The sequence below is a fragment of the Drosophila montana genome, unplaced genomic scaffold (assembly GCF_035044405.1).
Source record: "Drosophila montana isolate Dmon_TW-CO22-7 unplaced genomic scaffold, ASM3504440v1 contig_3319_1, whole genome shotgun sequence".
NCBI classification, from domain to species: Eukaryota; Metazoa; Arthropoda; class Insecta; order Diptera; family Drosophilidae; genus Drosophila; species Drosophila montana.
In genome coordinates this window covers 335,506-348,428 of record NW_026998204.1, presented here as the reverse complement: position 1 = coordinate 348,428, position 12,923 = coordinate 335,506, and the positions used below count along the sequence as shown (strand labels likewise).

The following is a 12,923-nucleotide window of genomic DNA, read 5'->3' as shown; positions in this document are numbered from 1 at the left end:
GTGATTGATGGCTCATAAATTAGTCATTTCGTCTTAGCTCTAGCGCTCTGCGCCTAACCCCCGTTGTCAACCCGACCTCGTTAGCTCGCTTCACTGTGGGCAACATTTTTCGCTTCGAGTGCAGCTTCAGTAATCAGGCAGTAATTTGGTTCGAGTCCTGCGCATTTAATATACATCTACAGTGCCAGCATAAATCCATCCTCTACACTTCAAATCCAGTCCCACTCGTGGGCGTATTTGCCTTCGTGACCGCCTAAAGCTGTCGCTGCGTGGGCTTTGCTCCTGCTGCTGCTGTTGCTGCTGCTGTTGCTGATGTTGACATATTAGGAAGTAGCCTACAGGCCAATACTGCTCCTGCTGCTGCTATTACTATTTTGCAAAGGGTTAACAGCACGGCGACCTTCAATCAATGTTGCTGGCCAGGCTCAGGCAATCACTGGCTCACGTCAAGCCAAATGATTGAGCATTTGCCAGCCTAAATAGCTTCAAATCCCCACTGCTCCATACGGCCTCTTCACATTCTCTTTATACATATTTTTTTTGTTATCAACTAAACCCAAAATTGAAAGCAAAGGCAAGTAGTTCCTAGAAAGTCTTAGCTGTTAAGGAAAAAAAAGAGGGGAAAAAAAAAACGGGCAGCAAAGCTTTTATAAGCGCAAATCTCCAAGGAATTGTTTTGTTACCAAAGCAGTTCATATTTCCATTTATTGGATTTGCATTGCAACACTTTGTGCCTTGGCATGCGCTTATTTCTTTCTTTCCTTTACTTTCTTTTCATGGAAAAAAAATACTTTTTCAAAAATGCTGCTGCATAAAAAGTTATAAAGCAAAACTCTTAAATTTCATGCTCCGAACTTGGGTAAAAGATTAAGAAAAATCAGATCGAATTTCAGATATTTGGCAGCAAGAATTTTTTTTTCTTCTTCAAATATTTCATAATTGATTAATAATTAGATATTGCAAATTGTGGTACGCCTATATAAATCTCTATATATTAAACTGTTTGTCCTGACTGACTGATTGGTGGTCAAAGCAGAGCCCAAACCGTAAGAGCTAGGAAGCTGAGCTAGGTCGAAATTTCCCACCCCCATAACTTGGTCAAAATTCAACGGATTTTAATAAGGTTTGGCTTTTTCTTCATGGTTTGAGCCTTAGATCAATTTGGCATCTAAATATGGCAACATTATTTTTGGTCGAAATTCAAGTGAAAATGGTAACCTCAAATATCTTATATAGACATAGGTCAAAATTTCCCACCCCCATAACTCGGTCATTTTTTATCCGATTTTCATAAGGTTTATCTTTTTCTTCACGGTTTGACCCTTAGATCAATCTGGCATCTAAATCTGGCAACATTATTTTTGGTCGAAATTCAAGTGAAAATGGTAACCTCAAATACACTATATAGACATAGGTCAAAATTTCCCACCCCCATAACTTGGTCAAAATTCAACGGATTTTAATAAGGTTTGGCTTTTTCTTCACGGTTTGACCCTTAGATCAATCTGGCATCTAAATCTGGCAACATTATTTTTGGTCGAAATCCATGTGAAAATGGTAACCTCAAATAGCCTATATAGACATAGGACAAAATTTCCCACCCCCATAACTCGGTTATTTTTTATCCGATTTTCATAAGGTTTATCTTTTTCTTAATGGTTTGACCCTTAGATCAATCTGGCATCTAAATCTGGCAACATTAGTTTTGGTCGAAATTCAAGTGAAAATGGTAACCTCAAATATCCTATATAGACATTGGTCAAAATTACCCAACCCAATACTCGGTCATTTCTTATCCGATTTTCATAAGGTTTATCTTTTTCTTAATGGTTTGACCCTTAGATCAATCTGGCATCTAAATCTGGCAACATTAGTTTTGGTCGAAATTCAAGTGAAAATGGTAACCTCAAATATCCTATATAGACATAGGCCAAAATTTCCCACCCCCATAACTCGGTCATTTTTTATCCGATTTTCATAAGGTTTATCTTTTTCTTCACGGTTTGACCCTTAGATCAATCTGGCATCTAAATCTGGCAACATTATTTTTGGTCGAAATCCATGTGAAAATGGTAGCCTCAAATATCCTATTTAGACATAGGCCAAAATTTCCCACCCCCATAACTCGGTCATTTCTTATCCGATTTTCATAAGGTTTATCTTTTTCTTCATGGTTCGACCCTTAGATCAATCTGGCATCTAAATCTGGCAACATTATTTTTGGTCGAAATCCATGTGAAAATGGTAACGTCAAATATCCTATATAAACATTGGACAAAATTTCCCATCCCCATAACTCGGTTAAAACTCAAGCGATTTGTATTAAGTTTGGCTCTTTGTTCATGTTTTGGCCTCTAGCTCAATCTTGCATCTAAAACTGGGAAAAAATATCGCTAAACTTTTTTTCTGAGAATTTGCAACACGTTTCTGATACAGTCCCCAACAAATGTATAAAATAGACTCCACCCTTGGTATATATGTATATTGTTATATTTGATACTTACATCCTTATCGCCCAGTCGCTCCACGCGGCAGTGCAGGAAGCCCGTTTGGCCCACGGTGACGGTCAAGTTTCGCGGCACATCAAAGTCGAAATAGGGCAGCAGATTTGAGGGCGAGATTGTTGTTGTTGTTAATGTTGTTGTTGCTGGTGTTGGGGCCAACGCAGCGCTATAGCCTACAAGAGAGAGAGAGAATGGAGAGAGAGGGGGTAAGTGTGAGAGAGGGGGCAGTGAGAGTGTGAAATTGCTGTAGCATAAAAAAAAACTTGTGCCAAATGGAAATTTATTTTCATTTTCATTGTGCATACGTATTGTTTCGAGCAAAAGGCCTTCCAATGCCAGGCCACAATGTGGTACAGTCTCCCATATGTGTGTGAGTGTGCATTTGTGTGTGTGAGTGTGTGTTAGTAAGTTTGTGTGTGTGTTAGAGAGGGGTGCGCTATGCCAGGCAACGCACAAAACACTCGCAAAAACTGAAAAGTAATAAAATTCTCATAAAAATTCAACAGAAAAACACAAAAATCTTCAACAAACAATTATATTCCCCGTTTTATTTTTGCTCTTGCCTTAGCATATTGTACGCTTGTTTACAAATACACATATATACTTATATATATATATATATATGTATGCATATATCTGTGTGTATATAGCAGCCCCAACTGAAGATTTGCCCGCCCAGCATTTCCTGCATCCTTTTCGTATATATAGATTTGTATATGGATTATTAACGTTTCATTGGAAATGCGAATTTATTTATATCAGCTCATGTTTGTTTCTCTCTAAATGTTTGCTCAGCCCATACTTTGTTGTTGTTCTTGCTGTTATACCCTGCATCTGTTTAAATTGGATAAGAGGGGTATAATGATATTGTGCAAATGTATGTAACAGACAGAAGAAGTCATCGGAGATGAGAGAACTGTAAATTAGGACGTTGATGCTTCTAATGCAAGAAAAGATCACTTTCGTGTTAGAATATCATTTTCTTGGTCCATTTCTAAGAAATCGATAAAAATCGATATCGATATCTTTTCTTTTGAGCATATCTCGAAGTTTATAAGAGCTGGAGACGTCACATTTCGTATATACACTCTCCCATAGTATTCAAAGATTTAGAATATTTCATGTGTTTTAATATCCATTCCCTGTAAAGTCTAAATTGTAAGAATATTTGGAGATATAGCCTTGGGCTTAGGTATTTACACACATTTAAATGCCATATCTATTCTCTGAAACAATCATAAGAATAAGACTTTAAAAACAAAGTTAATCAAGAACTCATTTCCCAGACTGAGTTTTAGTCAAAGGAAAGAGAAACTGTAACTCGGTTTCAGGGTATCTCCTAGTCGGTCTCTGCCGACTAGATCACTGTTGGTGTGTGCAGGCATTTAGAGCTCGAGGCTAGGATTTAATGCGGCATTAACAAACAAACCGCAGCACGGAAGCAATATGAAACGCGATTTAATTGAAAATTAATATGGTTGCCGCTGAAATGACGACGAGTTCGGGCGGGGCAGGCTGTTTGAGGGGGGGGGAAGCAGCTTATATATAACAGGAAATCAAAAGGAGCAAATACAGCTTAGCCAAATGGCCAGGCAATAGCTCTCCAAAAAGAAAAAAAATAAGTAAAACTTCTCAGTTTGGCTTCTTAACTATGTTTTTGCAGCCAAACTTTGAGCAGAGCCCAAAAGTCAGGCGAAGGAACATGGCCAGATAAGCGCCCAGGCCGGACCAGAAGCGAATCTTGTTTTAGCCAACTGCTAAAATAAGTTCATCAATACGCGATAGAGATAAAGACAGACAGACGGACTGGCAGGCAGGCACAGAGAGTGAGACAGTCGGACGGATAGACAGTGTCTCAAAGTTTTTGCACATCAAAGCGTTTTGCAGAAATCAGCGTACACGGCGCAGTCAGCCAACTGGAATTGGAATAATTGAATGAGCCAAGCGGCAGGCAGAAGGACAGAGACAGACAGGAAGGCAACCAGTTTATCGAACTTTGAACTGAATTGCAGGCGGGTTGTCGAGCGGGGCGCCAAACGTGTCGTAAGAGTCGAAATATATAAAGCGCACAAAAGTATGCTACGGTTTTTTTGTGCCCCAGCCCCGCTTCCCAACCGGCTGCTGTTGCACATTTCCTTTTCCGCACGCGCCGCAAAAGCACGCAACGAGAATCGACAGCGAAAACTTTTTGGGTAACACGCGCGAAAAGGCAGCTGCAAAACATACGCAAAACTTTTACCACATGCGTTGAGGCACGCAAAAATGGGAAAGGGAGGCTATGACGAGTTTTGGGGCATGACAAATTTTACGATTTACTGCGAAATTCGAACACAAAGTTAAATTTAATGTGCGCCCGCAACATTGCTGTACGTGCCCCACCAAACGCTCAGCCAATATGCAAAGTATCCAAAGTGTAGATAATTCTAAAAACAACACGAAAAGAAAAACGAACCAAAAAAAAATGAGTAAAGCCAGAGAGGGAGAGAGGGAGAGGAGAGGGAGAGACGAAAAGAAAAGCAATTTCCACGCTGCAAGAGATATGCAGCAAAACTGAGAGCTGAAAACTGAGAGCTGAACACCAAATTTGCATATTTAATTTGCTGTTTGATATCTCGAGGTTAAACTAAGTATATCTATGAGATACATGAGATAAGAGCTGAAGCGCAGATAAAATCGCTTAAAGACAAAAACAAGAAGAGGACAACTTGAGCCTGAATATGAATATAGTCGCTGTAAATGAAAGGACTTTTGACAGCGAGGCAACTGTATAGACTGATTTGCCAGGCAAACTAAAGGAAAGGCTAGCTCAACGCGCAGATACCCTGTAAGCAGCGTATTTTAAAACTTTAATGCAACCTCTAAAGCACGCTGAAGTCGACTGCATATAACTCTGCTCTCAGGGGAAAATAAACTAGGTTGTGAACAGATTTCTATATAGGATGACTTTATCTATATATATATATATCTATATCTATATCTATATCTATATCTTTATCTATATGTATATCAATATCTATATCTATATCTATATCTATATCTATATCTATATCTATATCTATATCTATATCTATATCTATATCTATATCTATATCTATATCTATATCTATATCTATATCTATATCTATATCTATATCTATATCTATATCTATATCTATATCTATATCTATATCTATATCTATATCTATATCTATATCTATATCTATATCTATATCTATATCTATATCTATATCTATATCTACATCTATATCTATATCTATATCTATATCTATATCTATATCTATATCTATATCTATATCTATATCTATATCTATATCTATATCTATATCTATATCTATATCTATATCTATATCTATATCTATATCTATATCCATATCTATATCTATATCTATATCTATATCTATATCCATATCTATATCTATATCTATATCTATATCCATATCTATATCTATATCCAAATCTATATCTATATCCATATCTATATCTATATCTATATCCATATCTATATCTATATCTATATATATATCTATATCTATATCTATATCTATATCTATATCTATATCTATATCTATATCTATATCTATATCTATATCTATATCTATATCTATATCTATATCTATATCTATATCTATATCCATATCTATATCAATATCTATATCTATATCTGCAAACATTTATCATAGCATAACTGACATTTGGGGATATCTATATTGCATGTCCGACTTCTTGGATTGGATACAATCCTGTGCTCCCAAGATCGGACAGATGAATAAAGACATAAACTTCAGATGAATATACTTATATACTAAAAGATATATAAAATTCACTCTGTCTTTGTTCATGTATTATAAACTATTTCGATTGCGATTTGCACACATATTAGCAATACTTTCATATACCCTCATTCTTAGCCATTTATTTTGGCTACAGGATATTAAAGCCGACGCACCTAGCTGTACCCTGGCCAAAACGCAGCACATGAGGCGTATGCCCAAAGTGGGTTGCCCGGCCTGGCCTGGCCGGGCAACGAAAACCGAACGAAATTAGCTTTTTGGAATTTTGCACGTATGCGTGCGTGGCGTGGAAATGCGTGGGAAATCCATGGAACAGCAAGGATACGTGTCCTGTTCGGCTGAAGCTGAACTTAATTTATTGTTTATCAGCAGGCATGAAATTTATGACCAGACCGGCAAGCAGCTCTGTGTGTGCTCTATGTGTGTGTGTGTGTGTGTGCGTTTTTGCTGGGCGCTAATTTTAAGTTTATGCATGGAAAATTTGCTGCGTGCTCATGTTGAGCAAATTAACGATGCGGCTGGCGGAAAACCCGAAGCACAACTTGTCGCTGTTGTTGTTGTTTGAGCCACTTTGCCATCGATCAGCACACAACACAACAAATTAGAATGTTTGGGTGTGCACGACTAAGGTATACCCTGCACTCAGAACATACTTCTATTCTGTTCTATGCATGGGCAATGATTTCCTGATGAACTTCGATGCTTATTGTCCTTTCTATATGAAATATTGAAGGCTTAAGTATGACATAGGTAAAAAAAGATATAATTCAATTTTGGCCAAAGGTGAAACAATTATTTTAAATACCCTATACGAGAAACTACATATCAAGTTTTGTATAACTCGCTCTTAGAGTTTTAGATTAATGTTTAAAAAGACATTGCTCAAAATGAATATTAATCGATATAACGAAGAGGAAATAAGATATTAGAAGAAGAAGGAATAAGCTTGTGCTGTATATGCTAGAGAAAAATATCTGCCTTTATATTATCTGAGGAGAAGATTTGTCTAACTTCTGTCAGATCTGACTAAATCTAATCAGCGCGTTATTAAGATCAAGAATATATACAAATTATGTCGAGAAAGTTTCCTCCTCCTGCCTGTTGCATACGTTAGCACGCAACTATTCTACCCTTTTTGGGCATTTGCCAACGACAGCTGCTGTTGTCAGATTTTGGCTTTAAGCGCGTTTAATCAAAAACGTTGCCTACCAAATTGACATGATGCATGGCCAATAGCGCTGATGCGGGCAGCAGCTTTTCGCCAAATTAGCGAAATGTGGTGGAAAATGTTACCGAGTTTACATAAGCGCACATTGGCTAAATTTATGGAATGTCATTTGCTGTGCGCACACATATTATATAATAGATCGCATGGAAAACCGCACAAAATTCTCCCCCCCCTTACCGGGGGGAGGGGAATCGGCTTTGTATACTCTTTATAGGCGCTTTAATTGAGCGTTAAATGGATTGCGCTGCTTTTGCTTTATGCAAATCGAAGGCAAACATTTCTGTTGGCCAAACAAACCGAATGATTAGTGAGACGCGTTTGTGTGACACGCGTAAACTAGCAGCAAATATCACGTATGGCAAAGCAAACACATTCGACCAGGGGCGTACTTCAACTGAGAGCTGTCTTCGGTAGGGGGGGCGGTCGGGGGGGGGGGGGGGGCGGATGCCTTAAAAGCTGATGTTCTGCTATCAATCAGCTGCAAACTAAACACGCTTAAAAATCAATCACGCTTGCCAAAGGTTAGCACCCCTCTTGCCCCCTAAGCCACTGTTTGAGCAGCAGGCATATACCCTGTAGCAGGAACTCAACAGAGTTGTGTGAACTTGACTGGCTGCTAAAGCCAGTATATACACAGTATATGCATTATTTAGGGTATTTGCTAGCACATCAGCATCAACATGTCAGCCCGCCTTTGTTTGTTTGCTCTCCGGCGCATGTGAACTTCAAGCTAAAGTCAGCTCCCGGCCAAGGCGCCTTCAATATATATATATATATATATATATATGTGTGTGTATATATCCATGATCCCAGCACTTAAGGTTAAGTTGCGCCTGACAACACATTGACGCATTGAGTGGCAACGCTGCTGCTGCTGTTGCAGCTGCACTCAACGCAGCGCCTGTTGACTTGCCACAAATTGTCTAGACTGCAGCAGACGCAGATAAATAGACTGAAAGAGAGGTGGGGTGGGGGGGGGGGGGGAGGCATGCCACTGCCACTCAGCCGAAGCCGCATTGAGCGCTCTTTTAAATATGTTCAACTATCGATTATGTTGCTAAAGTGTTTCCGCTTAGCTATTCAGAGGTGGTGTATGCCAGGGGGGGGGGGGGGGGGGGCGGTTGGCGCATACAAATCAGTTAACGTGCGCAGAAAAAAAGCTGGCAACGAGATTTGCCAGGCAATAAATATTTGTAAACCCAGGAGAAGTAAATCAAAGCTCAGCTTGATTTAATTTGAAGCCTGATGTTATTTATTTGACTAGCTGTTAAATTTAATCAAAGTCGTTTTAAGCTAAAAGAAGGTAACTTAAGATGAGGTTAGCTTTGATTTAAGTTTAAGTTTATATTTAACTTAGTTTTATATAATAAACTAGCAGTTTAATTCAACCAAATATGTGTAGGGCCACAAGAAGTACTTTATTAGGTAACTAAAACTGAGCTCAGCTTAGATTTAAGTTTGAGTTAACATTTAACCTAATGTTATATATTTAACTGGCAGTTAAATTCAACCAAATATTTATCAAGCCAAAAGAAGTAAACCATGAGTTAACTAAAATCAGATCTTGTTTTGATTTTAGTTTGAATTTACATATAGTCATATATTATTTATTTAACTGGCAGTTAAATTCGAAATTGTGCTAAGCTAAAAAAAAGTTTATCATGAGGTGACTAACACAAAGTAAGGATTTAAGTTTAAGCGCACATTTAACATAATGTTATATATTTAACTAGCAGTTAATTTTAACCAAAAATATGTTAAACTAAATTAAGTTAATCATGATGTAACTCAAACTAAGCTCAGCTTTGACTTAGGTTTAAGTTTTAATTTAACAAAACGTTAACTATTTAACTTGCTGTTAATTTCAACCAAATATGGGTATGGCTAGCTTTGAGTTAAGTATGAGTTTCATGCTATATATTTGGCTAGTACTTGTGTACAAACTAATAACTGCTGTTGTTGTAACAGCTGGCAGTCAACATTTATGGCTTTTTGTTATATTTTTAGACTTCAATGTCAGCAATTAGTCCGAAATACGTAATCAAGGAGCTCGACTTGTAAGGCTTTAGTTCTATAAATGGCCATAGTTGAAGTTAATTAAAGATACATAACTGGCAAATTAGGAACTAGGCATAAGGTATATATACGAATGCAAGATAATTACATGGCTGGCATGAAAAAGTATGTAGACCAGCACGCATGCCAGCATGCTAACAAAAGCGATGAATATGTCAGCACTTCGATTTACTTAACGTTTACGCAAGCACTTAGTCGGTTGCCAAACAATGTTTTTTTTTCAAGTTCGAACTATAGCTGAGCTGCATTTAATTTACAGTAAATGTGCATTAGTAAGAGTGTGTGTGTGTGCGAGAGAGAGAGGGAGAGTGTGTGAGAGAGAGAGAGAAGGCTGGGCTGCTCTTAATTCATTCGTTAAGTTCAAGTGCGTAGAGGGAGAGACTTACGAATCTGTCTATGTGTGTGTGTGTCGCATGTAAAACTTTTTCGATGCGTCGCCATTTTTATAGCATACCCCGAGGCGCAATGTCTGGCTCAGATTCTGTGTCAGCGCTTGGAGAGACTTTTGGGCAATAGTTGCCATTGAGCTAATGTTATTAGTGTCGCGCTTGGAATTTATTATGTCATTTTTGTTTTTTTCCCTTTTTAAGAAGCCGCACAGCCATCTTATGAATGCTTAAATACTTAAATGAGGGACTACGCATGAGTCACGCACATGTATCCTTTAGTCCGGGCAATCGAATGTATATATGTATGGGAAAACTGTGACTGTTGACACATCTGAGCGACCAGCTAAGTTGCCTGGCCCCGGTTTCCGCACCGGCTGCCAGTTGCCAGTTGTCGCGGCGTTGCCGCATTCCAATGAGCATAAAAAGCAAAAGTTGAGGCGGCGACAAGCGCGCACTCCTCATTTAAATCTCAGGCTCAGTCTACATGCTGGCTGCCTGCCTGGCTTGGCCTGCCCTGGGCTGACAGTCGCATAATATATGTGCCACATACTCGCTCGCATTTGCGGCTGCTGCCACATTTGCATGCGCATCACATGTCACAGCGATGACGACGCGAACAAGCCAGCAGCCCAAATCCCGCCTCCCGCCAAAAAAAGATGCGAGCGGAAACGAAATCAGATAAACGCTTGCTGAATGGCGCCCATGGCGACAACTGACGGATATGCCTCGTAAATTCTTGTCGAGATTCGCAAGATCGTTTAAAATGTATTTGCAGCAAATCGGAAATCAACGACAATCGCTTCAAGTGGCGAGCATTCTCTTCCCCCCCCCCCTCCATCTTCCTTTTTGGCATACAAATAAAATATTTCAATATTTTTACGCAGATTAAGTGTGACAACAAAGGCAGCTTTGCCCAAAACATTTCGACCAACCTGTACGTTCAATATTAAATACCCAAAGGTGTTTTTTAACGTGCGTCTACAATAAATTTTTGTAGCCACGCGACGAGTGTGTTGACAAAGCCATACACACACGCACAAACACACACACTCTCACACATACTTACACACACTCCATTTGCAATACATTGAGTAAAATGCTGGCGTTTGCAGCTTTACGAGCACATTTCAGCCAGGCATTTTTGCTGAGCGCAGCATTTGCACAACTAACCCCAAAACGCAGCGAACATGTGTGTGTGCCTGTAAGTACGTGTGTGTATGTGTGTGTGTGTGTGTGTGTGTACCCTAAATGATTTGGCACACAGAAGTGCTACAGTTAAATACAGACATGAATCGTTTGTCGAAATCCTCTTTAACACAGTTTACATTTGCTCTTCGGCCAAGATTTAACTGGAACTTAAAACTGGCCTTAAACTTTTTTAAAGCGTACGCGCTTACAGCTATTTATTTTGCAGTTCGTTTTTTGAAAGCACTTAAATATAATTGCATTTAATTTCAGTTTCGCAGCGCGGCAAATTGCGCCCAAATATTGCGTATACGTAACGTGCACGCTGCGTATACGCAATATATGTACACATACATATATATTGTATGTATATGCATGCCTGCACTCAATTATAGACAAATTGTTGCCAATTGCCTGCTCGTATGTTTAGCTATTTTTCATTCCAACCGCCCCCCCGCGACCCCCGCTCGACGAAGTCAACAGCCTGAGCTGGCAATTTTCTATTTGAATTGACTCGATTTAGTCGATACTTTTGTGTACCGAAAACTTCTTCTTCTGGCAACTGCTCGACGCACTTAGGCGCGACAATTAATTTACGGCGTAGACGTTTGCCAAGCCATAAATTATGCCCGGACTAAGAAACACGGACACGGACACGGACGGGCACGGCGTGCGTGCGAGCGGTTCGACAATAATTGAACCACATGGCGTATGCATAACGTGCAGAGCCAAGCGAGAGTCGCTTGATAAATGTGCTTTAAATCATCACAGAGAAAATATGTGAATGCGGTCGGTCTGCACGTGCTGCATATTCTTTTGACAGTTCTCACAATTTGCTAATCATAAATTTGTGCTAATTTATTAGCCAACAAAGCACTGGACAATTAAATTAGAGTTTGAAGCAACAAACTGGGACACAATGCAGGAAATTAATTAGGCTTTATGCGTGAAGGGGGAGAGTGAAATTAATGTTGGAAGCAAACTGGGATATCAGGACTGAAATTAATGAAACTTTAGGAGTGAAGAGCGCGCTGAAATGAATCTCGGAAGCTAAAAGGGAAAATAAAAGTGGAATTTCAAGTAATAGTTCTCCTCATGAAAGTGGAATTTCACCTTATAGTCCTCGAGATGATTTCTCCGCGATCTTCTCTTAGCCAACTAAACAACGAGAATTCGGGTTCCAATCCCTGGCGTATATATATGTCGCATTGTCTCAGTCGTAGGACATCCCCACAAAGATTGGGACTTAGGAAAGTTCAACCTCGAAATGTAGGAAAAGTGTGGTCAAGGAAAACTGTGTTAAAGATCTCCAAAACAGCAGACATATAAGTGTGCTATGAAAACGTAACGTTACAGGCGTGTGTACCATAGGTATCTAAGCGTCGGACCAACAAACGTGAAGTCACTGGTTCAAATTCATCAAAAACCTCGAAAACACTTGCTGCAGTTGTATGATGAAAATATATATATTTTCTTATATTTTCAATATTATTCATTGCATGCGCATAATTTATTATCTTGGGTTTCCCTTCTTCTGTGGGCCTTCTTCTTCTTCATTCTCTGGCTACTCTCATGCTACTTTTATATATTTTTTTTTGACACTTCCTTCTCCGGCGCTGCTCGAACTCTTGAAGCTGCCCCCAGCTTGCGTATATCTGTGATTATTGATGCTTTTGCGTCTGACAGCGACATCATGTTAAAACGCCAATTCAGTTGTTCTGATGATTAATTTTGCGCTACACGCAAAAAA

General features: G+C 39.1%; 1 protein-coding gene across 1 annotated transcript in view; it reads right to left on the bottom strand.

Annotated features, from left to right (window-relative positions):
* The window catches only part of dpr1 (defective proboscis extension response 1), a 77,967-nt gene that overhangs the window by 26,662 nt on the left and 38,382 nt on the right, over positions 1-12,923 (bottom strand). The window contains exon 2 of the mRNA XM_064690952.1: positions 2,505-2,677. Within this exon, the coding sequence (XP_064547022.1) occupies positions 2,505-2,677 (173 nt within the window). The remainder of the gene's footprint in view (positions 1-2,504; positions 2,678-12,923) is intronic.